This window comes from Pezoporus flaviventris, unplaced genomic scaffold (genome assembly GCF_033815535.1).
Source record: "Pezoporus flaviventris isolate CSIRO_AGI_PZ_B2104156 unplaced genomic scaffold, CSIRO_AGI_Pfla_v1 ptg000078l, whole genome shotgun sequence".
NCBI classification, from domain to species: Eukaryota; Metazoa; Chordata; class Aves; order Psittaciformes; family Psittacidae; genus Pezoporus; species Pezoporus flaviventris.
Window position 1 is genome coordinate 3,020,886 of NW_026892626.1, and position 23,463 is coordinate 3,044,348.

At 38.2% G+C, this 23,463-nt stretch overlaps 1 protein-coding gene across 3 annotated transcripts in view; it reads left to right on the forward strand.

Annotated features, from left to right (window-relative positions):
* The window catches only part of SHISA9 (shisa family member 9), a 184,503-nt gene extending 161,491 nt beyond the window's left edge, over positions 1 to 23,012 (forward strand). For all 3 annotated transcript variants that reach the window (XM_061473243.1, XM_061473244.1, XM_061473242.1), the window contains 2 exons: positions 2,031 to 2,186; positions 20,332 to 23,012. In XM_061473243.1, coding sequence (XP_061329227.1) covers positions 2,031 to 2,186; positions 20,332 to 20,702 — 527 coding nt within the window. In that variant the 3' untranslated portion in view covers positions 20,703 to 23,012. The remainder of the gene's footprint in view (positions 1 to 2,030; positions 2,187 to 20,331) is intronic.
* Positions 23,013 to 23,463: the final 451 nt, after the last annotated feature.

Genomic DNA, 23,463 nt, shown 5'->3' on the forward strand with positions numbered 1-23,463 from the left:
TTGTTCAAGCCACTAGAGAGAGACTTTCCTCAGCTGTAATCTAGAGACAGAATGGGAACAGAATAGGATTTCAGGAATTCTTGCTCTAAAATAAAGACTTAGTTACGTCAGTCATGGAGTACTATAGCTGAACAGAAACTTGCTGAGAGCTTCTGTTTATTCGAAAATAGCAATTCATTAAAATAACAACTGTTTCTGTGAAAGGGTTGACTTAATAAACTTACCCTTTCAAGGTAAACCTACCAAAAAGGATTCAAAAAGTGTTCCTATACTTTTTGGAGGAACTCTGAGTAGAAACATTTCTGGGTTTCAATCCAAAATAACATTTCTCTTTTTTAAAGTGAGCCAAATTATTTATATAATTTTGAAATCATAACAAAATGTTTCTTCTGATCTGACACAATATTTGAAAAAAAAAAATCTAACTTCAGATTTGATTTGTTAGATCAAAGAAAACAAACTTACAGAAAAACATTTTTCTTATGGGAAGATCATTTCTCACTCAGCTCTACCTACTATCTACAACCAGCTTGTTCCAATCAGTAACAGTAAGAAGAACCAGTGTTACTAGATGGTAGCACTTCTACTGTTTCTCTGGAGTTGCCTCTAGGTGCCCTCATGATTTATTTATGCGTGTATAAGGTAGGAGGATGTGATCACATTGCCCTGCAGAGGCAAGGGCAGCCTCAGCCTGCACAGCAGGGACTGCACCAGGTAGCAATAATGGTAAAGAAGAAAGTTAAAAGCACCTCAAGATTTCTTTTGTATCCCAGCAGTAAATGTGTTAACTCATTTCAGAGCTCCTGTTCATGAATTCAGTTTCATTAATGAGCTACGGAAAGCGAAGTGGCTCAATTCCCTTAAAATCCTGGAAAACTACAGGAATATTTGGCTCCTACCAGATCTTGGGGGCACTTGGGGAGTGGTCCATTCACTCCATCACCACAAGCCTTCTTTTGCCTAAGTGCACAGCTTTCTCTCTACCTTATCGTATGCCACTGCTTGATGCTGTAGGAATACTGTGTTGTCACAATTCTGAACCATGGTTTCATTGCAGGAGAAAAATGCACACATCTGTGATTTCAGAAGCCATGATAAGGTTCTAGGATTGACAATCAGCTCCAAAGAGCTCAAATAAACAGCCTGGAAAAAGACTGCAAAAAAAGATATGCTGACCATACTGAAAACTGTTGAAATTTAGGTTTACAAACTGAGTGCAGCATACAATTCAGACTAAACTTTTTAGAGACTGGAATCAAACACCAATAACAACTAATAAATTGTGGCACATCCTGTAAAGTATTCAGGCTATATTCTCTACTATAAAATCAACTCCAGAATGGATATGGGGTGAGTGCGGTGATAGAACTGTACATAAGCAGTAACTAGCTCCTGCTTTTAGTTATGTCTGCTACAGAAAATGTCATCATCTTGTGATTCTGTGATAACGTTTCTGTCATGGAAAAGGAGAAAACATAAGGACAAAGTGCGAGCTTTGAAGAATTTACCTAAAGATGGTCATTAGCCAAAATTGCACTTTCTACACTGTGGGGCATGTCTACAGAACACGATATAACGCTGTGCAAATAACCAAGCTGATTCTGGTATTAAAAGCTTATATGTAGCAGCCTGCCTGATTAAATCAGCCTGGCTATTCAGCTGCAGGAGACAGTGATACTACTGCCCTGTATTCAAGCTATCTCAGAATAAACTTCAAGTTCAGGTTGGTACCCTAATGCTGCAGCAAATTCAGTCTTTGTGTTGGTGTTCAATTGTTCTGAAAACCTATTTTTTAGTTCCAAGGTAATAGTTTTTATACAACAGTTAACAGATATTGCTATAATCATATGTCATCCTTTAATGAAATTAACTAAAGTACAGGTTTGCTGTACTCAAAATCCCACTTCATAGTAAATAGTGTTTTGTTTCATTAAATCTCATGATTCAGTCTAAACTGTGCAGAATAATGTTGTTAAACCCCTAAGACTGGTTTATTTTTTCTTAATGCTTGTTTGTTTTCTTTAATACAGATGCACCACAGATGAATAATGTCATGCCAACATCTCCTCTCCTTCCTCAGATGGCACATCAACATTCATATCCCAGCCTGGGACAGATCACAAACCCATATGAGCAACAGCCCCCAGGCAAAGAGCTTAACAAGTACGCCTCTCTAAAAGCAGTTGGTAAGTAAGCAACATGATGCATGACTTCTCCTTCAGAGCAGCATGTTGTATTTGCTGTTGTCAGCTGACATTCTGCTTCAAAGTTAAAAACAAAGTCTTGCTTATCTAGACTAATTCCTGACAGAATTTAATACAGAATACCATGTTAGTTAGAAGTGTAAGAAAATTACATGTAAGTATTGGTGATCACATGCAGGTAGTTAGAAATGCATCCAAAACACCTCCATACCTACTGTACACCATTCATCAGCAGGTTTCACCTGGTACATGCAGATTGTTAAGCCTGGGTTCTTTATGCCCTGGACATACCTCCCTATATACATTTCAGTATGTATTTTCTATACCTGTCTCAACAAATGAGAGAGAAAAACATCGGATGTGTTGCAAATGTAAAGCATATAATTTAGACACCTGCTAAATAGTTCCCAAAAGAGAAGGTGCTTGTACATTTCTGAAGTAAGAGCTTTCCCATTTTCTGCAAGATGTGCATTAGTAGGTCACTGGAGGAATGTTCTGAGGCAGCATGACTTCAAACAAGTAGTGCATCAGAAAATTCCTAATAAAGATCACAGTGTGATCAGGCTATTTCCTGCTACTGATTAATATCATACTATGATTTTAAACAAAGAGGGGAAGATCCTCAAAGAAAGAGTTACGGGGTGGGGTGGGGAAGACTATAGTGGGGTAAGATGTCAATATAATTTTCCCATTGGAAGCATAAGTTGGTAGTACATTTCAATGGCTGTAAATATCTGCTCACACCATATGAAGACAGAAAGCCTTTATCACCTTACATTTCAGGCCCTTCTAGGCAACACTAAATTACAAACTGGGGGGGTGTGTATTCATAGCTTCCCACTAACCCTTGCTCAGCTTACACATATGGATGTTAACATCATTCCCCCTGAATTTAAAGCAGTATCACACTGCCTATTTCCAGACGGAGCTATTTAGCTCAGAAAAACCTCAGAATAGCTGAGAACATTCTGACTTAGGAATATAGTATTCATCATGCTGGAAAAATATTCCATCACAAGTTGACATTCCTTTATGTGAACTTCAGGATAGCAGACCTCTAACAAAATGTATGTTGAAGCCCCACCTCAAATAGTTTGGCTTTGCTTTATCTTGCTGGTTTTGATTGTTGCAAGTAGCATTTTTAAATCCGTTTGTAAAAGACAAGGGTTAATTCTGCTGAGTTCTGAGTTCAGACAGAGTAGCTTTATAATTCGTTCTTCAAAAGGTGATACTGTGTAATGATGTGGTGATTGTCACAGATTTATGCACTGATATCAGCCTTCTTTTTCAGATGTCAATTTAGGTCAAGCCAGTCATCAAAGCTAAAAGGTACTTAAGCATAATAAAATGAGAGATGAAACACTTAAAAGAACCTTCTCTCATCTGCCCAAGAACCACTGAATGTACTTAGGTTTTTTAATTATTAAATTAGAATGTAGATATTTCTTGGGTGTCTGAGTACAAGTTTTTTAAGCAGCTAGATTATAACCATGCAGTTAAATCAACCTTGAAAGTCTGTGCACTTCAACTCCAGAAGTTGCGTAAAGCCTCTTAGAATCTTAAACTAAATTAAACATAACTTGCAGGGACATTTTCTTCCAGGAAGATTGTACCATCTTCCCATACTTTCCCCCAAACCTTCCTTTCTGCTCTCTCCTGCTCCCCCTACCCCCTCCCAGAGCTTTCAGCAGAAAACAGCAGAGATTTTGAAGCTGTGATACACTCACCACTTCTGCCTGGAGTAAGAGTTAAATATGCTCAGTTTATAACCACTTTCAGACTCTGAAGGCCATGATTTCTCCTAAGGGATGCTTCTTGAGTACATCACAAGATCACAAAGAGGTTTTTCCATAATGCCAGCCAGGTTTGGGTTTGTGACCACGCCGACATCAAGCTACCCAGACCATATATTGCAAAGTTCAGATTGGCTTTATGAGACTTGTGGAAGAAAATAGCAACCAGCCTACATCAGGCATACCAATACAGTTTTAACCTGACAACATCTTTTGAACAAACAGACATAGACTGAGTTCACCCTGACCTGGTATTCATGTCACAGGGCAATTGCATTTTTCAGATGCTAAGTTTGAGCTGCATTTACTCATCCCCATAGCAGGTTAATGAATGAGTGTAGTCCATTTTCCTTTGCATTCATTGATAGTGGCTTGAGAGTGGATTCATTTGTCACAACAGAAATGTAATAAAAGATGTGTTCTATATTCCTCCATGTGTTTGAGACAACTCATATGCTTTTAAGTGCCTCTTACACTGCATGATCCCATTGGTTGGGTGTAGTCCACTTAATTCTCTTCTTTAAGGGGAAGGAGAGAGTGGAGGAGGAAGCATTCCTGTTGCTTTGTAGCATCTGTAGCTATAGTACATTAATATTATAATGTGTCCATGAGTGGCAAGAAGTTTAGATAACTGAAAAAGGGATGCTTTACCAGAGGCAGTATTAAATTAACTTCCACACAGCTGCTTTCTTCTGGATTACAGATGTCCTAAAAATTTCTCTAATTTTAGAAGTGAGCTACTCATCCCTCAGTGACTGGATGCTGTGAAAATTCAGTTCATAGAAATGAAGCGAGTCCCGGTGATCTTGATCATGCTCAGGATCCGTATTAAATTCAGCACCTAGGACTCAAGCACTTGTGAAAACAAGAGACACAATGCCATTGCTACTAATTTGCGTTGAAGCAAGTGTATTAATTTGCATTTATACTGAATGGGAATGACCAATACCTTGGTACTGAGGCCAAGTTGACCCCTAAGAAGCTATTTTAAAGCTACACCCTAGACTCCAAATCATAAAGCCGAGCAGAGTGCAATTTGAAGTAGGCCTGTTCATGCATGTATGCAATGCAGCGTGTGCATTGAGAGTGTCTGATTCAGCACAACAGGGGAGAACAGAGTTAAAAAGGCCAATGTGGCTTTATTTTATTTAAAAAACAAAATATTTTTATGTGAACCAGTTCAAACTGCACAGCAAAACCCTTACTCAGTGGAAGAGGATATTTTCCTCATTACTTGTTAGGAATTTCTTTATTTGTTGCAGCCTTCAGAATTCCTTAAGCACTGACCAGCGGCTACTGACCAAATTCACCTTTTCCTGTTACTGTCTGCTGGCATTTACATGTCTGAATGATTTGAGGACATTCTGTGCCTATCTTATATTCTCTCATGAGTTCTTGGAGTACAAACAAGGTAATAGTGAGGTGAGATTTACTTAGTGTTTTCCTCACTACACCAGAATTTCACTTTCCTTACACATATCTTAACACATACACCACCAGGGAATAATCAGCAGAAGGTAGAGGACCCCTTGGAAATGAGTCAGAGAAACACGTACTTCTCGAAAGAACAGATAAGCAGTCAATCCATCTGCCAGTATCTCTAGCCTATCTGACTGATAAGTGCACTTTGTTCATCCATTTTTTTAGCCAGAAAATCTTTTTTAACAGTGCCAAATTTTTCCCACCAAAGAATGTGCTTTTGCAGTATTTGATTATTTATGTGAAAAGTGCAAAAAGAGGTTTTTCTGCATAAATTATTCTTATTTCCAGTTCATCAACCGTGTTTTTACTCCATGCTCAAATGGTTATTGCTCACTTAAGCAATCCTGACATGCCTAAAGCTACAAGTGGATGAGGATCTTATATGTGAACACCTTCATGAAATTCAAGTCCCAGGACATACAAAGGTAGCTCATCACAAATTTTTGTACACATCATTCAGACACATTCAGAAAGCATGAACAATTCCACTTCAAGCTGCACTCTGCTAAGCTGTAAAAACTGAAGTCCATCTTGTTGCTTAATAAGAGTTTCCTAGAGCTCAAATGTGCCTCACTATCCTGCAGTATTAGCTGTATTTATTCAGGGCAATTGTTCTTCAAGCCTGGCTCAGCAACAGCTCATTTTCTTTCCTAAGTTTCAAGGAGTGCAAAGCGACCAATGTTCTTTCGGGCCTTTTAGAAAAATTAATAAAATATCCCAAACCCAACTTTCTAAAGCTGCCAGAGATGTGCACAAGACATACATGCGCATACTGAGAATACAACTGTATCTACAGTTTAACACAATTATGTTTTATATTTCTTTCATAAATTTTCTTCTTCCTCTCTCCCTCCATACACAGACCCTTAGGGAACTGACTGGGCAGGACTTATGAAGAGGTAACTCAGTTTACTGAAACTAAGACCCAGAAAGCCTTCAGTAATACTGGTAGTCTCCTGTGGGATAAAATCAAATCTAATTGATTGGATATAGTGAACCTAGAAGGAGGATATAATTGGCAGCAGACTCACCATCACATAGGTGAGACTACAGCTCCTAGCATTACTTGAAGCTTCACAGTTCCTTGATCTCAAAGGAAATAGACAGTGCTCCAGCTCTGCTTGCAGCTGCAGAACTCCAAAGATTCTGCAAATCTGACATTCAAAGAATAAATATCTCCTCTTTAGGTCACTGTTTTTATGTGGAAAATATTGTGGCTGCAAGTGCCACATGGCAACATCTCCCTCCAAAGGTGAAGCATGTGAGAAAACTGTCTGATTTGTCCTTCACATCTACATACACAGAAGGATACAAAGGGGAAGATCACCATAACATTAACACTTTGAATCATCCTCCTGTCTGATGTGAAATTTGGTAGTGCCTTCTCTTAAGCTTCAGATCTTCATTTTCATAGAAATAAGTGCAACTCTATGCTGATTCAAGATCGGTCTCATGAGAATAGAAGTGACTTCACAACTGCCCTGTAAGAATCTGATACCTATCTCACCAGAAGAGGAGATCTGTACTGTTCCCTATTGCGCTCTGAGCTGGAAAGAAATACTGTAGTTAGAAAAATGGAAACACCCAACAGGGAAAAAGGCCTGCCCTTCCATTCACAGGGGTTGAAATAGTCCACTGTTGGAAGAAAAACTACAGGATTACTGGACATACTATGATTGTGGTACTTTACTTCCCTATACCAACCCCACTGTTACAGTGACAGGTAAATATCCACGTTTCTTTATAAGGCTTAAAAAGGAATTGTGCTTTCATTTCAAACAGTAAAGAAATTTTCAGCTACTACTTCCATAAGCAGTTGCACAAAAATGGATTAAAAAAATCTGGGACATGGGAGTAGCTCCCTCTATTTAACACCATGCAAACAGGGAAGTACAGATTAATGCATCATTTGTCATATCCAGAGGGTGATTCAATTAATGATTTCATATGTCTAGAGGTATGTTCCATGACATGGGTAATGCTAGTCTGGGCAATCTGCCAGATTCAATAATGGAACTATGGACCTCAAGGAAGTATAACATGAAAGCTTGGTATCTTTTAAACATTGTAATTACTTAGGCCAGATTTTGAGCATTCATTTGTTAAGGAAGTCTTTCATACTTTAATCCTTGCTTCTCCTTCAGGCACAGGATAAAAGCCAAGAAGGAACCAGCCCCATCTCACCACCCCACTGCTGGCTCTGTTCCCCCAGCCTTTCCATTGCCCAGCCAGATGCAATGCCAGTGCCACTGGTTCTACCTTCCTCTCTGCTGAGATCCCCCCCATCCCTACTTCACATCCTGCCCAGTGCATGCTGGCTTCCAAGAGCTTTTCTTGCTTCCCCTAAATCATTTAATTGCTTTCTGTGTATTTACCATACTGGCTTCTGATACCAGCAGGCACTCTGCCATAGGTAAATAAAAAGTGCTTGGAGAGACTTGATCAAAATATTTTCCTATTTTATCATCCATCACACTCATTTTTTCTTCTAGTGTGGTAACCATATTTTAATTATGAATATATTGTTTTGTTGAAAGGCTTACTATCTTGAGCAAGATTGTCTGCATCGCTGACATTCTCTTACAGCCTTTCAAAAGAAAAGACTTTTTAATATAAAATCAAATAGTTTTAAAATCAAATTAAATTAATTCAATAATTTAGGTGATATTCTTTCTAAGGCTTGGGAATTCTGCTGTAAGCAACCAGACATCCAAGGAGCTTTTGTCCATACCATCCTTTTGCAAATATATGGAGCTGGGAGAGGGTAATGCTTTTGGGATACATGGGTCTTAGCAGAAACAATATCTAGGCTGCTGGGAGGAAACTGCAAATAGTCCTTCTTTTACAAGAAGCAGTTTTAACACCCGAACAAGATGCTCTCAAAGATTTCTACGTGTCTCATTTTTAAGGCTTTAGCAGCACATTGAACTTGTGAAAGAAAGGAAATCTCACCTTTAGGTGCATTTAGTTGAAGCTTATTCTCAGGTTTTTTCAGTTTCTGGGTTGGAATCACACCTAAGGAATTTGTTTTTTTCTGAATTTTGTCCACTAAATGGTCTTATGATGAAGACTATTTATAAGGAACTATTAAATTCTTAACCTATTTTTCATGCCAAAATAGCAAATTTAAATCTGTGTATCCTTAAGTCTTGTTCTTGAAATTGATATTCTTTCCACCCATGTTCTCTACAGTAGATCTCCTACAATGGAGAAACAGCCATTTTATCTTGCTACCAGCATTTCATGTGAAAATGAAACCCTCACCAGTGAAGTTCAGATTATGAATGTCACTTCACAATCCATCAGCTATACACCACAGAGTGCTCAAATCCTTCCAGTAAAAATTAGGTTGGTTCTCTGGAAACCAGTTGATTTTAAAAATCCTTATTATAATGAATCAAAATGAAACAAAAAAATAATTTTCTCCCTTATATAACACACAACAGGCAGATGTACAACTGCAGCAATGTGAGTCCAGCTGGCTGCTAGAGAATGCTGCTCCTTTAGGGGCTTTGTACTGTCTTTTGACTGACTTTTTTCTTTGAAGACTTCAGTCTTTAGAGGTCACAAGCTTCCATAACCAGCTTTATTTCCATTTACTGAGATCATTGATGGCCACAGGAAGGAAAATAGTAAATCTAAATCAAGCACAGGTTATTCAAACCTATTTCTATGAAATATTAATGAATTATGCATGAGATTTTTTTACACATTAAGTGATGTGAAGACTTGAGTGAAACTTTACTGTTAGACAATGCCACTAAATGAAAGTGAACCAATGAAAAACAAAGTGCAGCTCATGCAAAGACAAAGTCTAATAAGATTAAACATTTTCACTTGCAAACATTTTTAAACACCCTTTTCCTTCAGACCAGGAGAAAAGCCAAGAAGGACTCACGAGCAAGCCCCACTTGTCAGTGTTTTATTTTGCACTATAAACACCTATCTACATATAAACTTCTCATTCTGCAATGCATTTTTTTTATCATTACTTAAGAGTAGAAGTTAATCATAAGCATATATAAAGAATTGTGAAAATTTGCAGTTAAATAGCACCAGAGTAGGATCCTAGCTAAAGTCAAGATTTAACATGAAGCATGACTTTTACATTGCCAACTGTGGAGCCCACCTATCAACCACACAGGTGGTTCTGAACATGCTCCCCTCATTTTTTCCTCCTGGACTATTAGCTGTGCAGGGCATTTATGGCAATATTTTGCAAGAAGAGTTTCATACAGGTGCTCAACCTATGATACACTGCAAGTGGTTGTTAGAAGTGCCAAATGAGTGTTCTAAACTCAGCACATGGAAGTGAAGTTATAAATGATTTCAAAGTTTCAACTTTGAGTGAATTCTGGGGAAAAAGTCTTGGAGAGAATTTTCTTTAATTAAATTATAAGTTTCTCTAACTAAATGCTTTCATGGACAACTTGTATTTATTGAGTAATCTTTCATGCTGACAATACTCAAACATAAATCAGCTTACAATGACTGAGACAAGAGTTTCAGTTTTTAAAACTCCAAAGGTAAAAATGAGAAGTAGCTTTTTAAGGAAGAGCTTTGATTTAAATTTTCCCAAGAACTGACCAAAGAATAACGGAATGAAGTCAGACAGTATAATTCTGAAATCCCACTACATTCAAAACTTAATTAAGGAATAAATTTAGGAGTCTGGAGTTTGGGAAGCATACTCAGTGAGAAACAGACTTTAAATCCTATACTCCTACTTTATTTCCCATAGTACTACTGAATCACACTGGGCATATTTTTGTATGCAAGTATTATTTCTCCAAGTAGATCAGAATCTGCCTCAATGCAGACAACAGAGCTGTGAACTATTCCATCAAGTCTGTTGCATTTACAATGTTTGTGACATGAACATTAAGGTTCGGTAATTTAAAGCAGTTACAAGGATTACTTTGTTGTAAGGCAAGTTTACTTAAGAAATAATACAGATTTTTGGTTCTAACCAAATTAAAAACCTCAGAAGCTTCCATATTCTTCAGCTTTGTACATGGATATGTCACCAGCAGTAGTGTGATGTTCTTTAGAATCACCCATGAATATCAATGAAGACTAGCAAGACAACTGATAGGAATGAATCCCTTATTAACAATAGAGTATAAATAGTAGCAGCTATCTGCCTGCTATTTTGGTTCTGCAAAGGATGTTCTAAAGACAGTAAATGTGTTTAAGAGAGAAATTACACAGATATAAGCCATAAAGATCATTGTTTTACACCTACACATGCATACTATAATAACAAAGGTGTTGAGGCATGGAGGAAGAGCAGTAACATGATTTGTAATGCCCACAGCTAATTTTCCCTAAAGTCTTTCCCCTTTGAACGCGCAAGAAAATGAAACGGGAGTAGGGAGGGAGAATTGATATCTGGCAGTTATGATACTACAGCATCAAGAAAACACCACAAAGAAAATACCAGTCTGTCCCATCCTAGTGGTAATACCAAGTACAACAGGTAATTTTCATATTGGGAAAGTTTGCAAAGCTTTCTGGGCTGTGGAAGGTGCTCCTGAGAAAAGTTCACCTTCCCTTGCAAGCAACCTGCCCAAGGAAGGAGGAAAGCGTGCAGCTCCACAGGGTTGGTTCTCACTTCCAAGTTAGGTTTAGGATTGCAGTGCTTGGAGAGAAGGGTAGAGGTAGGAGCTGAGCACAGCTCAAGTCTGTGTGTGCAGTATTAAAGTCAGCTTCATTACTGATTCTTGTTGACTGTCTGCCAGTCACAAAAGCTTCAGTTTTATGTGAAGGCTACTCAGAGGGTTCTGTTGAGAACAGGCATTAGGTCTGCTTGGCCTTTGGGTTTGCCCAATCTGTAAGAAAACCTTATGAAACTGATTCTATTCTGACAACGCAAGTTAGGCACTTGCCAGGGAACACTATTTCTTTGCAGTCTGACACTTATCTCTGGTTCGGAAAACTCTGACAATTAGGCAGAAGACTTTAATACAAACGTCACATAGTCTAAGAGGAGATGGGAAGGGAAGGGAGGGGAAGGGAAGGGGAAGAAAAAAACAACTGTGTGCAAGTACAGCTATGGAATTAATTCCTTAATAACTCTCTCTTAAAAAGGATTCCTTCTGGCAAAAAGAATAGAAAAAGGTAACCTTCTAATAGAAAAAAAAAACACCTCAGGCCACAGCTAATTTTAAAAAAATCAACTTCAATATGGAACTATTGCTAAAAAATTGTTAAAATTATAGCAGTAAAGAAGCAGATCAAATAAAACCAGGTCCTACAAAAAAATAGTTATTACATCACTGAGGCTATTTTCATTTAACCAACACAATTTGAAAAGCCTTTAGGCCTCATTCTGTATTCGGAAGTAATAGTGCAAATCTGGTATGATGCCAGTTGAGAGACAGAAAAATGCAAGTTTATTCCAGCACTAAACCCACATCTAAATTATGTATTCAGAGCCCTGAACTCACTTTTCTGTGTTCTCACACAGCTTTCTACCTCACAACTGGAAGCATTTGTAGCTGATTCAAACACATGTTTAAGAGTTATAACCAGCAGTACACTAAGAGAAACAAAAACATTTAAGAAGTATAAAAACTTAAAATGAAAATCAGCACACGGAATGCTGTGACAACAGCAATGTGTGAAAAAAATTAAATTAAGTTCATGCTAAGAACAGTTATTACACATAAATGTGGGCAGGAATATAACAGCTTTTTCAGGCTCCATTTTGACACCTTCAGGAAAAACAAACATACATTTTCAGATGCTTTAAACAAGCTGAAGGTCCTCACCACCCAAAAAGGTTGCAAACAATTTCATAGTATTGTTGAGGTATGAAAGCATTGCTGCAAACTTTTAACACAATCTGATTTGTCTTCTTGAGAAGCATTAAAAACCATAAGTGAGCAAGCAAGCTCACTGAAGGAAGAAGCAGAAGAAGCCTTTTAAGTAAATCTCCTAAGTGTAACCTCTTTGGCTTCGGACAGTATTTTTAGAAAGCAAGCCAAACCCTCATTTTCTATAATCAGTTTATGCTGCAGATATGCTTTATTCAGAAATTAAGCATGACAGCATGACTCCTTAGACAGTTTCTATTTCAAAAGGCAAATTTTCTTACCATATATAAGGTTTCCAGTAAAACTCAAACTGATAAATATGCCTAAATGAGATAAAACTAAATAAATATTTCACAGTAGAACTTTTTGTATTTATTTGCCATTGTAGATGCCATGGAAGGACATGAGCTTATGAGGCCTTTAGGAAGAAAATAATGAAAAAACAGATTTACAGTTATTTACAGGACAGCCACCGGCTGCATTTGCAAAGAAGTCAGAGATTTGAATGCATAATTCTCTTAGACTTATTTTACAATTTCATCCATCGGTTCATGAATAGAACTGGCAATCTTATTTCCTTCTCAAACTTATCATTCATTGCACAATACTGAACCAGCTGCTTAATATTTTGATGCTTGAATTTAAAATGTTCAATCACGTGAGGATATAGCAAAGTAGCACAATCTTTGTCTGTCTGCATGCAACAGATTTCAGGTCTCCTGAAAACATTTACAACTTGAATCTTAATTTAACATGATGTAGCTACCTTTTGTTTCCAGACTGACGGAACCTATTGATTGCAGCAAAGCTCTGAGGTTCGGAAAAGCTCTGCTTTAATTTCACTCCTTAGATACAAGTCTTCTGCATGTCATTGGTCTCTACACTAGGTACAATGTGTGTGTGTCTAGAGTATTTTGTCCAAAACCAAATCATCGTATCACTGCAGCACTTTGTAAAATCGAATTCATAAATACTGCAATTTCATACTGTGTAAATCAAGGCAGTCAAGTACACAAAAGCAAACAGGAAAAGCTGGTTTTCATGTCCAAGGAGAAGCCTGTCTAAACTTACATAGTAAATAAAGGTTTTTAAAAGGAAAAAGAAAACCCAGAGTTTGCAGTGCTGTGCTTATTTGGCATGCTGTCAGAAGAGGGCGTTTCTGCTCACAGGACATGTGGCTGCTCCTGTGTTCAGGGAACTATAACCCTGGACACAAGATACCCACATGATGTCTGATGCCTGAAGAGTTAGGCAAATTCTGTCTCAGTGTTCCCAGACAAGCAGCAGCCTTCACTGCCTGTAGTGGATAAAGAGAACACTGCTGAGACTGAAGTCTCTACTTACCAAGTCTAATTACATTCCTATTCTAAACCATTTCTAATGCATTTCAAACCCCAGAAATATTTTGGCCTCTTCAGCCTTTCAGAAACTGTCAAGAAAGTAATCAATAGAAAAGAAGAAATGTTTGGGCCTACATATTTATGTTTCTTCATGTTTGATACGAAAATAGAATTTTATTTCACTGGGAAAACAAATTCAGTGTTGTTTCTGGAGGTGGACAAGCTCCTTCCAAATAACATCTGCAGAAGAAAAGGTTGATATGGTGTGCCTTTTCATGGCTGGTCTCTCTCCACATCACTATAAGAAATGGTTAAATGTATAAAGTGATAAAGGTGGCCAGGAGAGGAATAACACACAGTCATAAAAAGCAGGTTCCACCAGAGTTATGAAAATAATTTATGTGTAGTTCTATACATTATGTATTTTTCTTTACTTCTATTAGTATAGGGAATAAAAATAATGAGAAAGAATTCACAGTAATAAGATGGCATCTTCCTTTTTAGAATATCTTAAATAAAAGCAAACTGGTATTAGAATTTTTCAAGAAAGAAAGGCAACTATTTAGGTCCATGTTAGCTTTTTCCCCCTCACCCAAGAAAAAACTTGTGCTAGTTTAGAAATTATATTTCTTTGATTTTCAGATGAATTCCTGGAAAAACTCTCACATAGAGTTGCCTTGTATCTCTGAAGCCTTTGAACATACCGTCTTAGATGCCAGCTTAGAAAAGCAAATGAATAAGCAATCACACATTCAGATGGGATCAACAACACCACTGCCAAAGGCAGCAACCTAGTATCTCCCTGGGCAAAGTTCTCATTGTGTCTTTGAGCCAAGATTCATTACCTTTTTGTCTTCCCTGGAGTTTTCACTTTCATTACTTGGAGAGAGAAGTGCAGGGCTTCCATAGCTTCAGGGAACTACACTCATGTCTCAGCAAAGTCATGACTGTTGAAGCAAAGTCTTGCTATGAAGTGGTAAATATTACATAGGGACAGCTTTACTTTTACACAGAACACACCTACAAATAGGCAGTTAGTGTATTTAGCTGTTACTTGGTGTGTCACTGTAGTAATTTCATTGCTATCCTGTCCCCCAGTACTTTCCATCGGTTTGCTTTCTGCGCCTCTAGCCTTAAATTTGAAACACGGTCTCTCTGTGGCTAGAATAAAGCTCAGGACTTCACAAGGCAGTTCTTAAAATATGTTCAGATAATGAACAATCCTGTGAAACGTCTACTGGGGTATAGGATTCCCTCTGTATTTTTGCACCTTCTGTCTGTGAATGAAAGCTCTCACTGAAGCTTTTATTTTCTTTTTTCTTCCTTTCTTTTCTTTTTTTTCCCTTTTTTTTTTAATGTCTTCAGAGCTTTTATAAGGGCTCACTCCTTTGTGGATTCTCCTCTCTCACTTCAAAAGTTCTTCAACTCCTGGGTGCCTCCTTTCACAAAAGCTGTAGGACATATTTTCTGTCAGGGCTCTATACATTTCCCATAGCTATAAGTAGTGCAAGAATTCAGTCATTTTATGGACCTACAGAGATAAGAGGATTAGCAATGAGGAAGAGAGCAAAAATTACTGCTTCAGAAGTACCTAAGGCCTCCTTAGTTAGCTGTACTTTCTACACAGAAATGCTTATAACTGCAGCGTTTTACAAGAAAAAAAGAAAGCAGTACACAGTGCTGAAGCACATTCACATGACTTTGTGCCAGAAGTGGTTACACAGCCACTTGGAAGACTGCTTAACTCGAGGACCAGAACAATATTACAAAACTTGAGGGCCAACTCTCAGCACAGGTAACATTCTCAAGTGCACACGCTGAGAAATTCTGACTATTATAGCCACAAAGATTTTTGCCACTGATTTTCAAGAAAACATACTATCATCCATGGTACTTACTCTAGAAGAGACTCACTGGTTCGCAATCTTTTGTTCTATACCTGTGGATTAGGAAAAAATATGTGAAAATTCAAAGTTTGGTCATGGCCAGTCCTCAATCAGTGCAAGAGCAAGGCTTGTCTCTGTTAGTGACAGATGTAGGCAGAATGGTGAAACTTCAATCAAAATGTACTATCAAAAGCCAATTCCTTTCTGGCTACCTCATCTAAATGAACCTAAAGTCACTGCAGTTTTTCTATGAATTCCAATGTCCTTTCTATCCCAAGCAGCTTGGTAGCTATCTCCTTTCAAAATCAAAATTCAAGGAATAAAGCAAGAGTCTGAACCTAGATATTTGACACATTTGTATCATACTGGCAAACTCAAGATCAAAATAAAACAGCCTTTAAGGAACTGGTGAATTCAGGTAACAGTGAGGAGTGGAGTCATACCACCTTTTAGATAAGCTCATGGATATACATGAGCTCCAACTGCGTGGGATTTCAAATCTATATTCCCTACCCAGAAAGGTACACCCCAGCTTCTGCTGGGATGGTCCCCACCCTGGTGAACCTGTGCTTCAGAATGAAGAAAATTCAATATTTCTTTGTCTAGAAAGACAGGAAGAGAAAGCATGTCTTTAGCTTACTAGTTAAGGGGCTCAGCTGGGAGGGAGATGTCCTTCTTTTGATCCTTACACCGTTTCTCTATTTTTTCAGTTATTCTTTTAATGCACAGCAGGAAGAAAAGTCCAAATTCTCCCCCCTCCCAGGCACATGCTTCAGGTTGGAAAAAATTCATATTTTAACATTTTTTCCAGCTGAACAGCTACAACAGTAACTAAATTTGTGGGTGCATTACCTTAAAGGAGTAAAAACCTTACAAAAATATTGAAACTGAGAACATTTTTATAATTAGCTGCCAAGACTGGAGGGAGGGAATATAAAGAAGAACACTCAGAATTAAAGCCCTTCTTTTCCTATTGTTCATTTGTTAATTTTGCAATTCTAATTCTTTACTCCCTTTGCAAACATGACAGTGATATCTTTAAATCCTATTTTTCTGATTTATATACAGAAGCCAATGCAAAAAGCACTTCTATAGCACCTTTCATCTGAAAAGTCAGTATACTCTACAAATAGCAATTAAACTTCCTAACACTTAACTACCTCCTCCAATGTGTTAACAGCTCATTTTACAGCTGGTGAATCCAAGGCAGAAGGAAGTTGAGTCATGTACCCAAGGTCACATAAGAAATCCATCCTGTAACTTCAAACTGTCTCTTCACATGTTTGAAGTCCACAAACTATTTATAGGGGCTAGTTAAGAAGAAAAATAAACTTTCGGAGATTCATAGTTGATTTCTAAAGTAGTTGGCATGAGGATACCATAAACATCCTTTTCTTGATAAAATATCTGTTACAAAACCATGCTCAATCTTAGTCTACTGAATCTTTTCTGCTTTGAAAATCAGAAGAAAAGTCCCTGTTTCTGCATGAAACTATCATCAGGTTACTCACACTGGGCCATAGCATACTGGTATGAGAAAAGCTATAATCTAGTCAGTACATTTCAAGACTTGCCAAAAGGCCTTTTGAAAAATTGAACAATTTGGGTTTATCAAAGCATTTTTGCTACGCATTTGCTACAATGGTACTTCCCCCACCCAATTCTGGTACATGTGCCTATGTGTAAGCCTGAGCATGTATGCTGAAAGGAAACTGGGGTTTTAAGAAGTTAAAACATTAGAGAAGGAGGCTGGCTTTCAGTGGTAGCATGATTCTCCTAGGCATACATAAGAAATTCTTACGCAAAGTCCTACAAACCATAATTTGATCAGGACAAACACCGACAGTAGCTCTCCCACACTGTCAATGCCACACAAAACTCAAACAACCAGACAGCTTTCTGCTTGACTTTGCTGATGAGAACAAACCAGGCTTTGATCTGTAAATTCTCTTCAAGCCCAGTTTCCAGACAATAGTTGAGAAGGTCCTAGAAAGGGACTATAGGCTAGTTTAAGTAACTTTAATGAAACCATATTTATAGAATTAATCATTTAACTTTTTGTATGGTCATAGAATCATAGAACAGTTTGGGTTGGAAGGAACCTTAAAGAGCATCCTGCCACAGGCAGCAGGGATACCTTCCACTACAGCAGGTTGCTCAAAGCTTATCCAGCCTGACCTTGAACGTGATCTTCTATAAGAAACAAATACAGTTGAAAATTTTACATCTAACATTGCATAACCAAGAGCAAAATCACAGATGTGCCATAGGTACAGTCACTGTCAGTCTCATTTCTTCCTTGCTTAGTGTTTACAGTGAGGGTGTTGTTTATGTGGAACAATACTACTACATACTCTCTGTGAGAACATCAATCTTGATGTGTTTGGAGATCTGAATAACATTTCTGATGTGTGACAAGATTCAGAGCCCTGGGACCACTGCTGGCAGGAGGAAAGGTGTAAGCGAGAAAGCCTTTTCACTTGGCCATACAAAAGAGAAAAATTGCACACAAAATCAGGCAATACAAATACCTGCAGGTTTGGTCATCATTTACATAACTGCATCACCACAGAAGTCATTACTTGCCTTCTACTTGATCATCAAAGATCTTGGTTATGTAAGACAAATTGTTGCAGCTTGTCTAAGATGAAGTTAAAAGTACAAACTTAGAATTTTATTCTATCATTACGTGAGATTAGCTTAGTTTTTAATTTTTCTATGCAAATTAAACCAATTTAAATGTGAAATAGTCAGACAAATGTATCTATATTAGGAGCTGGACATAATTTACTACGCTGAATTTAAATCACGTAAGTTAGCGTGACTTCTCCTAGATAGACAAGGTCTAAGCCATGACATAGAAGATCACTCTCCCAACCAGCTGACTTGCAATGCCCTTGATGTAAAAACTTATACAAATAAATACTTGTGTAGATATTCACAATGCCTTTTCTGAAACTGTTTCTCTCAACTATCAAGAAATTAAATGAGAAATTACAAATACAGGCTGCCTTTCTCCCCTGGTTTTACTCAACTTGCATAACACTGCTTTGTGGCACTCAGTGAATACTAACAAATTAAAAGGACCAGCCACATTTAGAACTTGAAAATGCTCTTCCAATGAGAAATAGATACAATCTCTTGAGTATTCAGATTACAGATCTCTAAATTAAACAAAGCAGAACTTGGCAGGTTCTCTTTGTAAAAACATTGCAGGTCTAGCAGCAACTGGAACTGCTCATCCTGTACTGAAATGAGTATAAGCCATTGTCTCCATTCTGGGATCTGTTTAAAACAGAAGACACCTGTATGCTGTAGAAAAGCAAGAACTCAGAGCTTAAAGAAAACCAACAGATGGAGATGAGGAAAGCGCACAAAGCCTAATTTTATAGCACAAATGAGCAATTTCAGCTTATCAAAGAGGAAGCACCTCTTTAATGACAAAACTAAGGATTTAAGTGCAAAGTCCAGTTGCACAGTCATTATACAAAAAAAATGTCATGAGATGATAGACAGCAACTGCTTTTAGTAATATTCCTCCCTGCTGAGGGGCCAGGACAAGGGGGATACAGACCCAAAGCCTGAGCTTGAAGGTTAAGGTGGTGCTCATGGGAATTTCACTGCCCTGCATAAAGACCAGTTCAGAACTAGAGAGGGGAAACTGCAGAGTGCAACAAAAGCCTCCTAGAAATACTGGGGAGAGAGAAAAAGAGGGAAAATAAGCAAAAACAGTGCAGGGAATTAAAAACCTACTCACCATGATAAGAGGAGCTGAGCTGTACAGACAGCTACATGTAGGAGACTTCTGCAGGGAAGCCTTACATGGCATAGCTTCAAGGAAAATGGATGGATCTAGCCAGGATACAGCAAAAGTCAAATCCAGACTGACACAATCATATATTCAAATCACACCACTGCTGTTTAACACACCACGCTGTTAGTTGATCTACATATCTGGCAGCATAAAAATCGAGAGTTTTGAAGGGGATAAATAAACCTTCTTTACATAAAAGACAAGATCTTCAAAAAACAAAATTCAGTTAAGCTTGCCTTAACCCCTGATACTTAGTCTCAAAACTGACACGAGTTGCTGGAGTGCTGTAGAATGCCTTTAGCGTCCTGAGCATGGCTTTTTAAACAAGCCTAGCAATACAACAATCATGAAAAAACATGCACTGAAAGACACTTGTCTAGGAAATCGCAGAGGGCAAACTTGTAATTTGAGAACTGCAATGCAGTATTTTTTGGCAGGGCTATTGCTGTATTTCTTAGTGACATTGGCCTCAGAAAATTATGTCAGAATCTGGAATTCAGAATTTTCATTGACTGTAAAATCATGGGGTCAATACATCACCTTCAGCAACCCAAAGAATTTTCAGCCCCATAAAGCATTAGTGAACCTCCAACCATTTAGGAGAACAGATTCCATCTTTCACACACCACTGGACCTTACAACTGGCTTGGTTAAACACCCACATGCCATTTCGCATTTAAAGGGCTGTGCTTTCATACACACCTGTCCCCATAATGTAAGCATCAGCACAACTTGAATGGTACGGGGCAAACACAGTCTTTTGTTAAAGGGCACCAGGATTTAGTCTGAATACATGAAAAGCCTAGCATAACAGCATCCAAAAATATGATACAGAGAGAAAATAAGGAGTGGGAGGTGGCATAAATTGCTCCTGCTGGTGGACCTGTGCGTGTATCTAGTCCGCAGATGTAACTGCATGACATACTTTAAACTGTAAAATCTTTCTTGTATCCAACTGATTTTTTTGTCCTCTACCCTTTTTACATCCAAATAGCTGACAAAGTCAACGATGACTTCTACACCAAACGCCGGCATCTTGCAGAACTGGCTGCCAAGGGGAGCCTGCCACTCCATCCAGTGCGCCTAGATGAAAACAGAGCTTACACGATTGACAGTGGCCTAACCAAACAGAATGGGCAGAAATCCAGAATGGCAAAGATACACACACACCCACTAGGTTACAATGCCCACTACAAGACCTGGGATCCCAATGACCAGTCTCTCAGACGGCAAGCGTACACAAACAAGGGGAAGCATGGTATGGGAGACCCAACGCTAAGCGACCCACTGACAACCCGAAGCCAGCATTATTTGGGCCCACAGCCATACTTCATAACTAACAGCAAGACAGAAGTAACTGTTTGAGTTTGGTTTCCTTTCCTTTATTTTTTTTAATGAAATCCTTTAAAAAATACACACAAATACACACACAACACAAACACTCAACTGAAAGGCAAAAAATAAATTTAAAAATATAAAATAATAGTACAAAAAAAAAAAAAAAAAAGAAGAGAGAAGAAAGGAAATTCCACCAGGACACTCTTGGTATCCAACCAACTGTAGGCCGAAGAGTGGGTTAATGCCATTCAGCAATACACACTGAAGGTTGAATTATAAACTCCATTTATATTTCACAATGGAACACAAACCCTTGTGACTAAATTTTTTTACTTGAAACTAAAATCCATGATGAGAAGTAGCACAATCTATAGAAACTTTATGTCTGCTTAAATATTTACACTATGTTCCTGCCTTGAGACAGAGGAAGAAAGAGAGAACAATATACTATATTGTTTCAGAGAGCAATTTTGTATAAAACCTATTAATAATCACTAGACCTGTGAAAAGCCGAGAGTAAACATCTTGGTACAGCCCCTAACATCTACTATTGTAATATCTACTTTCATACCAATCTATAGAAAGCGCAAAAAATACAAATACAATAAAGGACAAAGACTCTTTCACAAGGAATTAATGAAGACTGTTACGATTAAAAGCATATGGAATCTTTCTGGCTGGCAAAGAATTCTGCAGGATGATAAAAAACAGCAGAAGATTTTGAGTTTACTTTGTTTGATTTGAAATTTTTGGGAACCTCCAAAATAAGAAGAGACATATCATATGACACAGAAAGCTGCTGGGGGAATAAGGGCATCAGAAAATTCCCTCACAGTCCTCCTGGTTTCGGGCAGATGGTAACAATTCTCACTTTGCAGACTGTCAGGACTTTTTCTTCACCTATATGTTTTGCCTATCTTCAACTGCTTCAGACTGAAATTAAGCGTGGGTGGTGCCTTTACTGTATTACTATTGTTCAATGACAGTCTTGTTTCTCAAAGTGAACCCCCTGTTCCTTTAAGCTATTTCCTCATGTTTTGCTAAGGATGACAAGGGTTCTGCCCTGCTCAGCCTGCTCTGTGTGTCCTGAAGGGAAACTGGACTATATCTCCATGCAGTGGTTGCAGAGGCAAGACCATTTAGTTAGCCCCTCAATTTTCCCAATTTAAACTTTTTCCCCCTAGTCTCTCGTTTTGTATTTGCTTTAGCCATGGTAGTTCTCTGTAGTTCAACTAAATGTTATATGGTATAATGTCTCTATTGTTTGGCTTTCTATAGTGGTGTTCCCTCTTGGTGGACTATTTGGTGGAAGAGGCTAACAGACTAGTCTCAAAAGTCAGAGATCTGGGTTTAAACTAAACAAACGATTGGACTCGTGGTCTTGCTTGTGGTTCTGATGAGCAGAATGCCTTGTTTGTGTGAGTAAAGCCACTCTTGAATTGGGCACTGGTAGCAGACTCACAGTCCTGGGCCTGTAAAGGCTTTGTCACATCCACAAAGAGATAAACAGAGTTGGGATGGGATGACGGTGCTGCAACAGCCTGATGACAGGCAATGAACTCAGTCTTTCACTTAAATTTCTGCCCTTCCACCAGAAAAAAAAGTCATTTGGCTAAATTCTAACTAACTATCTTACTACAGTTGCATTGTCACTAGCTGTGAAGTCTTCTGGAGATTAGTTTGGAAGAGTATGCAGGGAGGAGTGAGAGCTGTTCTGTTGTAAGAATTGGAAGTGGCATTTCTTACTGTATTCAACTGACTGGCAGTGCTTCTTAGTCAAGGATGCAAGGGCTAAATCTGAAATGTGGTTAAATGGAGAGACCACTGTTTTTTAGCTATACTGAGATTGATTTGCATCCTGAGAGCACCGGCATCTCTCCATAAGCGTGCTGCTAAATTGTATCATCACACCTTTTGAGACTATCGAAAGTGGACAAAGCCCACGGGACAAATACTTTGCACACAACCCAGATTCTCCACTATCTTACTTTTATTCCTTTAATCTTTATTGCCTTCACAACTGGCTGACTTAATTTGACCCGTTATGGAATGTTGCTGTTAATCCATATGCTTTAGATACACATTACAGCTGCACTCTAATTCACACAGATTTCGTGTAACTTGAGCATATTTTATGTGGAAATATTTTAGTAACTGTATGTTCTGTAAGTAAACCCGTGTTAATACTTGTTAACTACAGAGTTTATGATACCAATAATACTTCCTACAATAAAATGTTTGTTTGTTTTTTAAGAATGTTTATTTGTAAACATATGTATTCACTATATTAATATGAATTTCTTACCTGGCAATAAAACTGATTCTAAGTGAATCCAACTTGCTGGCTCATTCCTAAACTTGTATCATTGGGCCAATTTTTGAATATTAACTGGGCTTCTGAGGCCTCTCACTGCAGCCAGTGGGGTTCATCTCAGCACAAATGATGACTTAACTCTGGTAGTCTTCTGAGCAAGAGTTTCTTCTGGAAGCAGCTGCATGCTTTACATGTTACACATGTGCAATGCCTGTTACTGAAATGTTACACAATACCCATAAAGCGCGCAAGCCTTGCAAAACTCCATGTGCCCTGGAAGCCTCCAAGCACCCCACACAGTTTGTGTCACTTCATTAGCTAATTACAGTTTGGAGGAAAGAAAAAAAGGTGAGGTGGTTTTCAAGGCCAGGTTGGACAGAGCCTTGGATGTCATGGTTTAGTGTGAGGTGTCCCTGCCCATGGCAAAGGAGCTGGAACTTGATGATCTTAAGGTCCTTTCCAAACCTAACTATT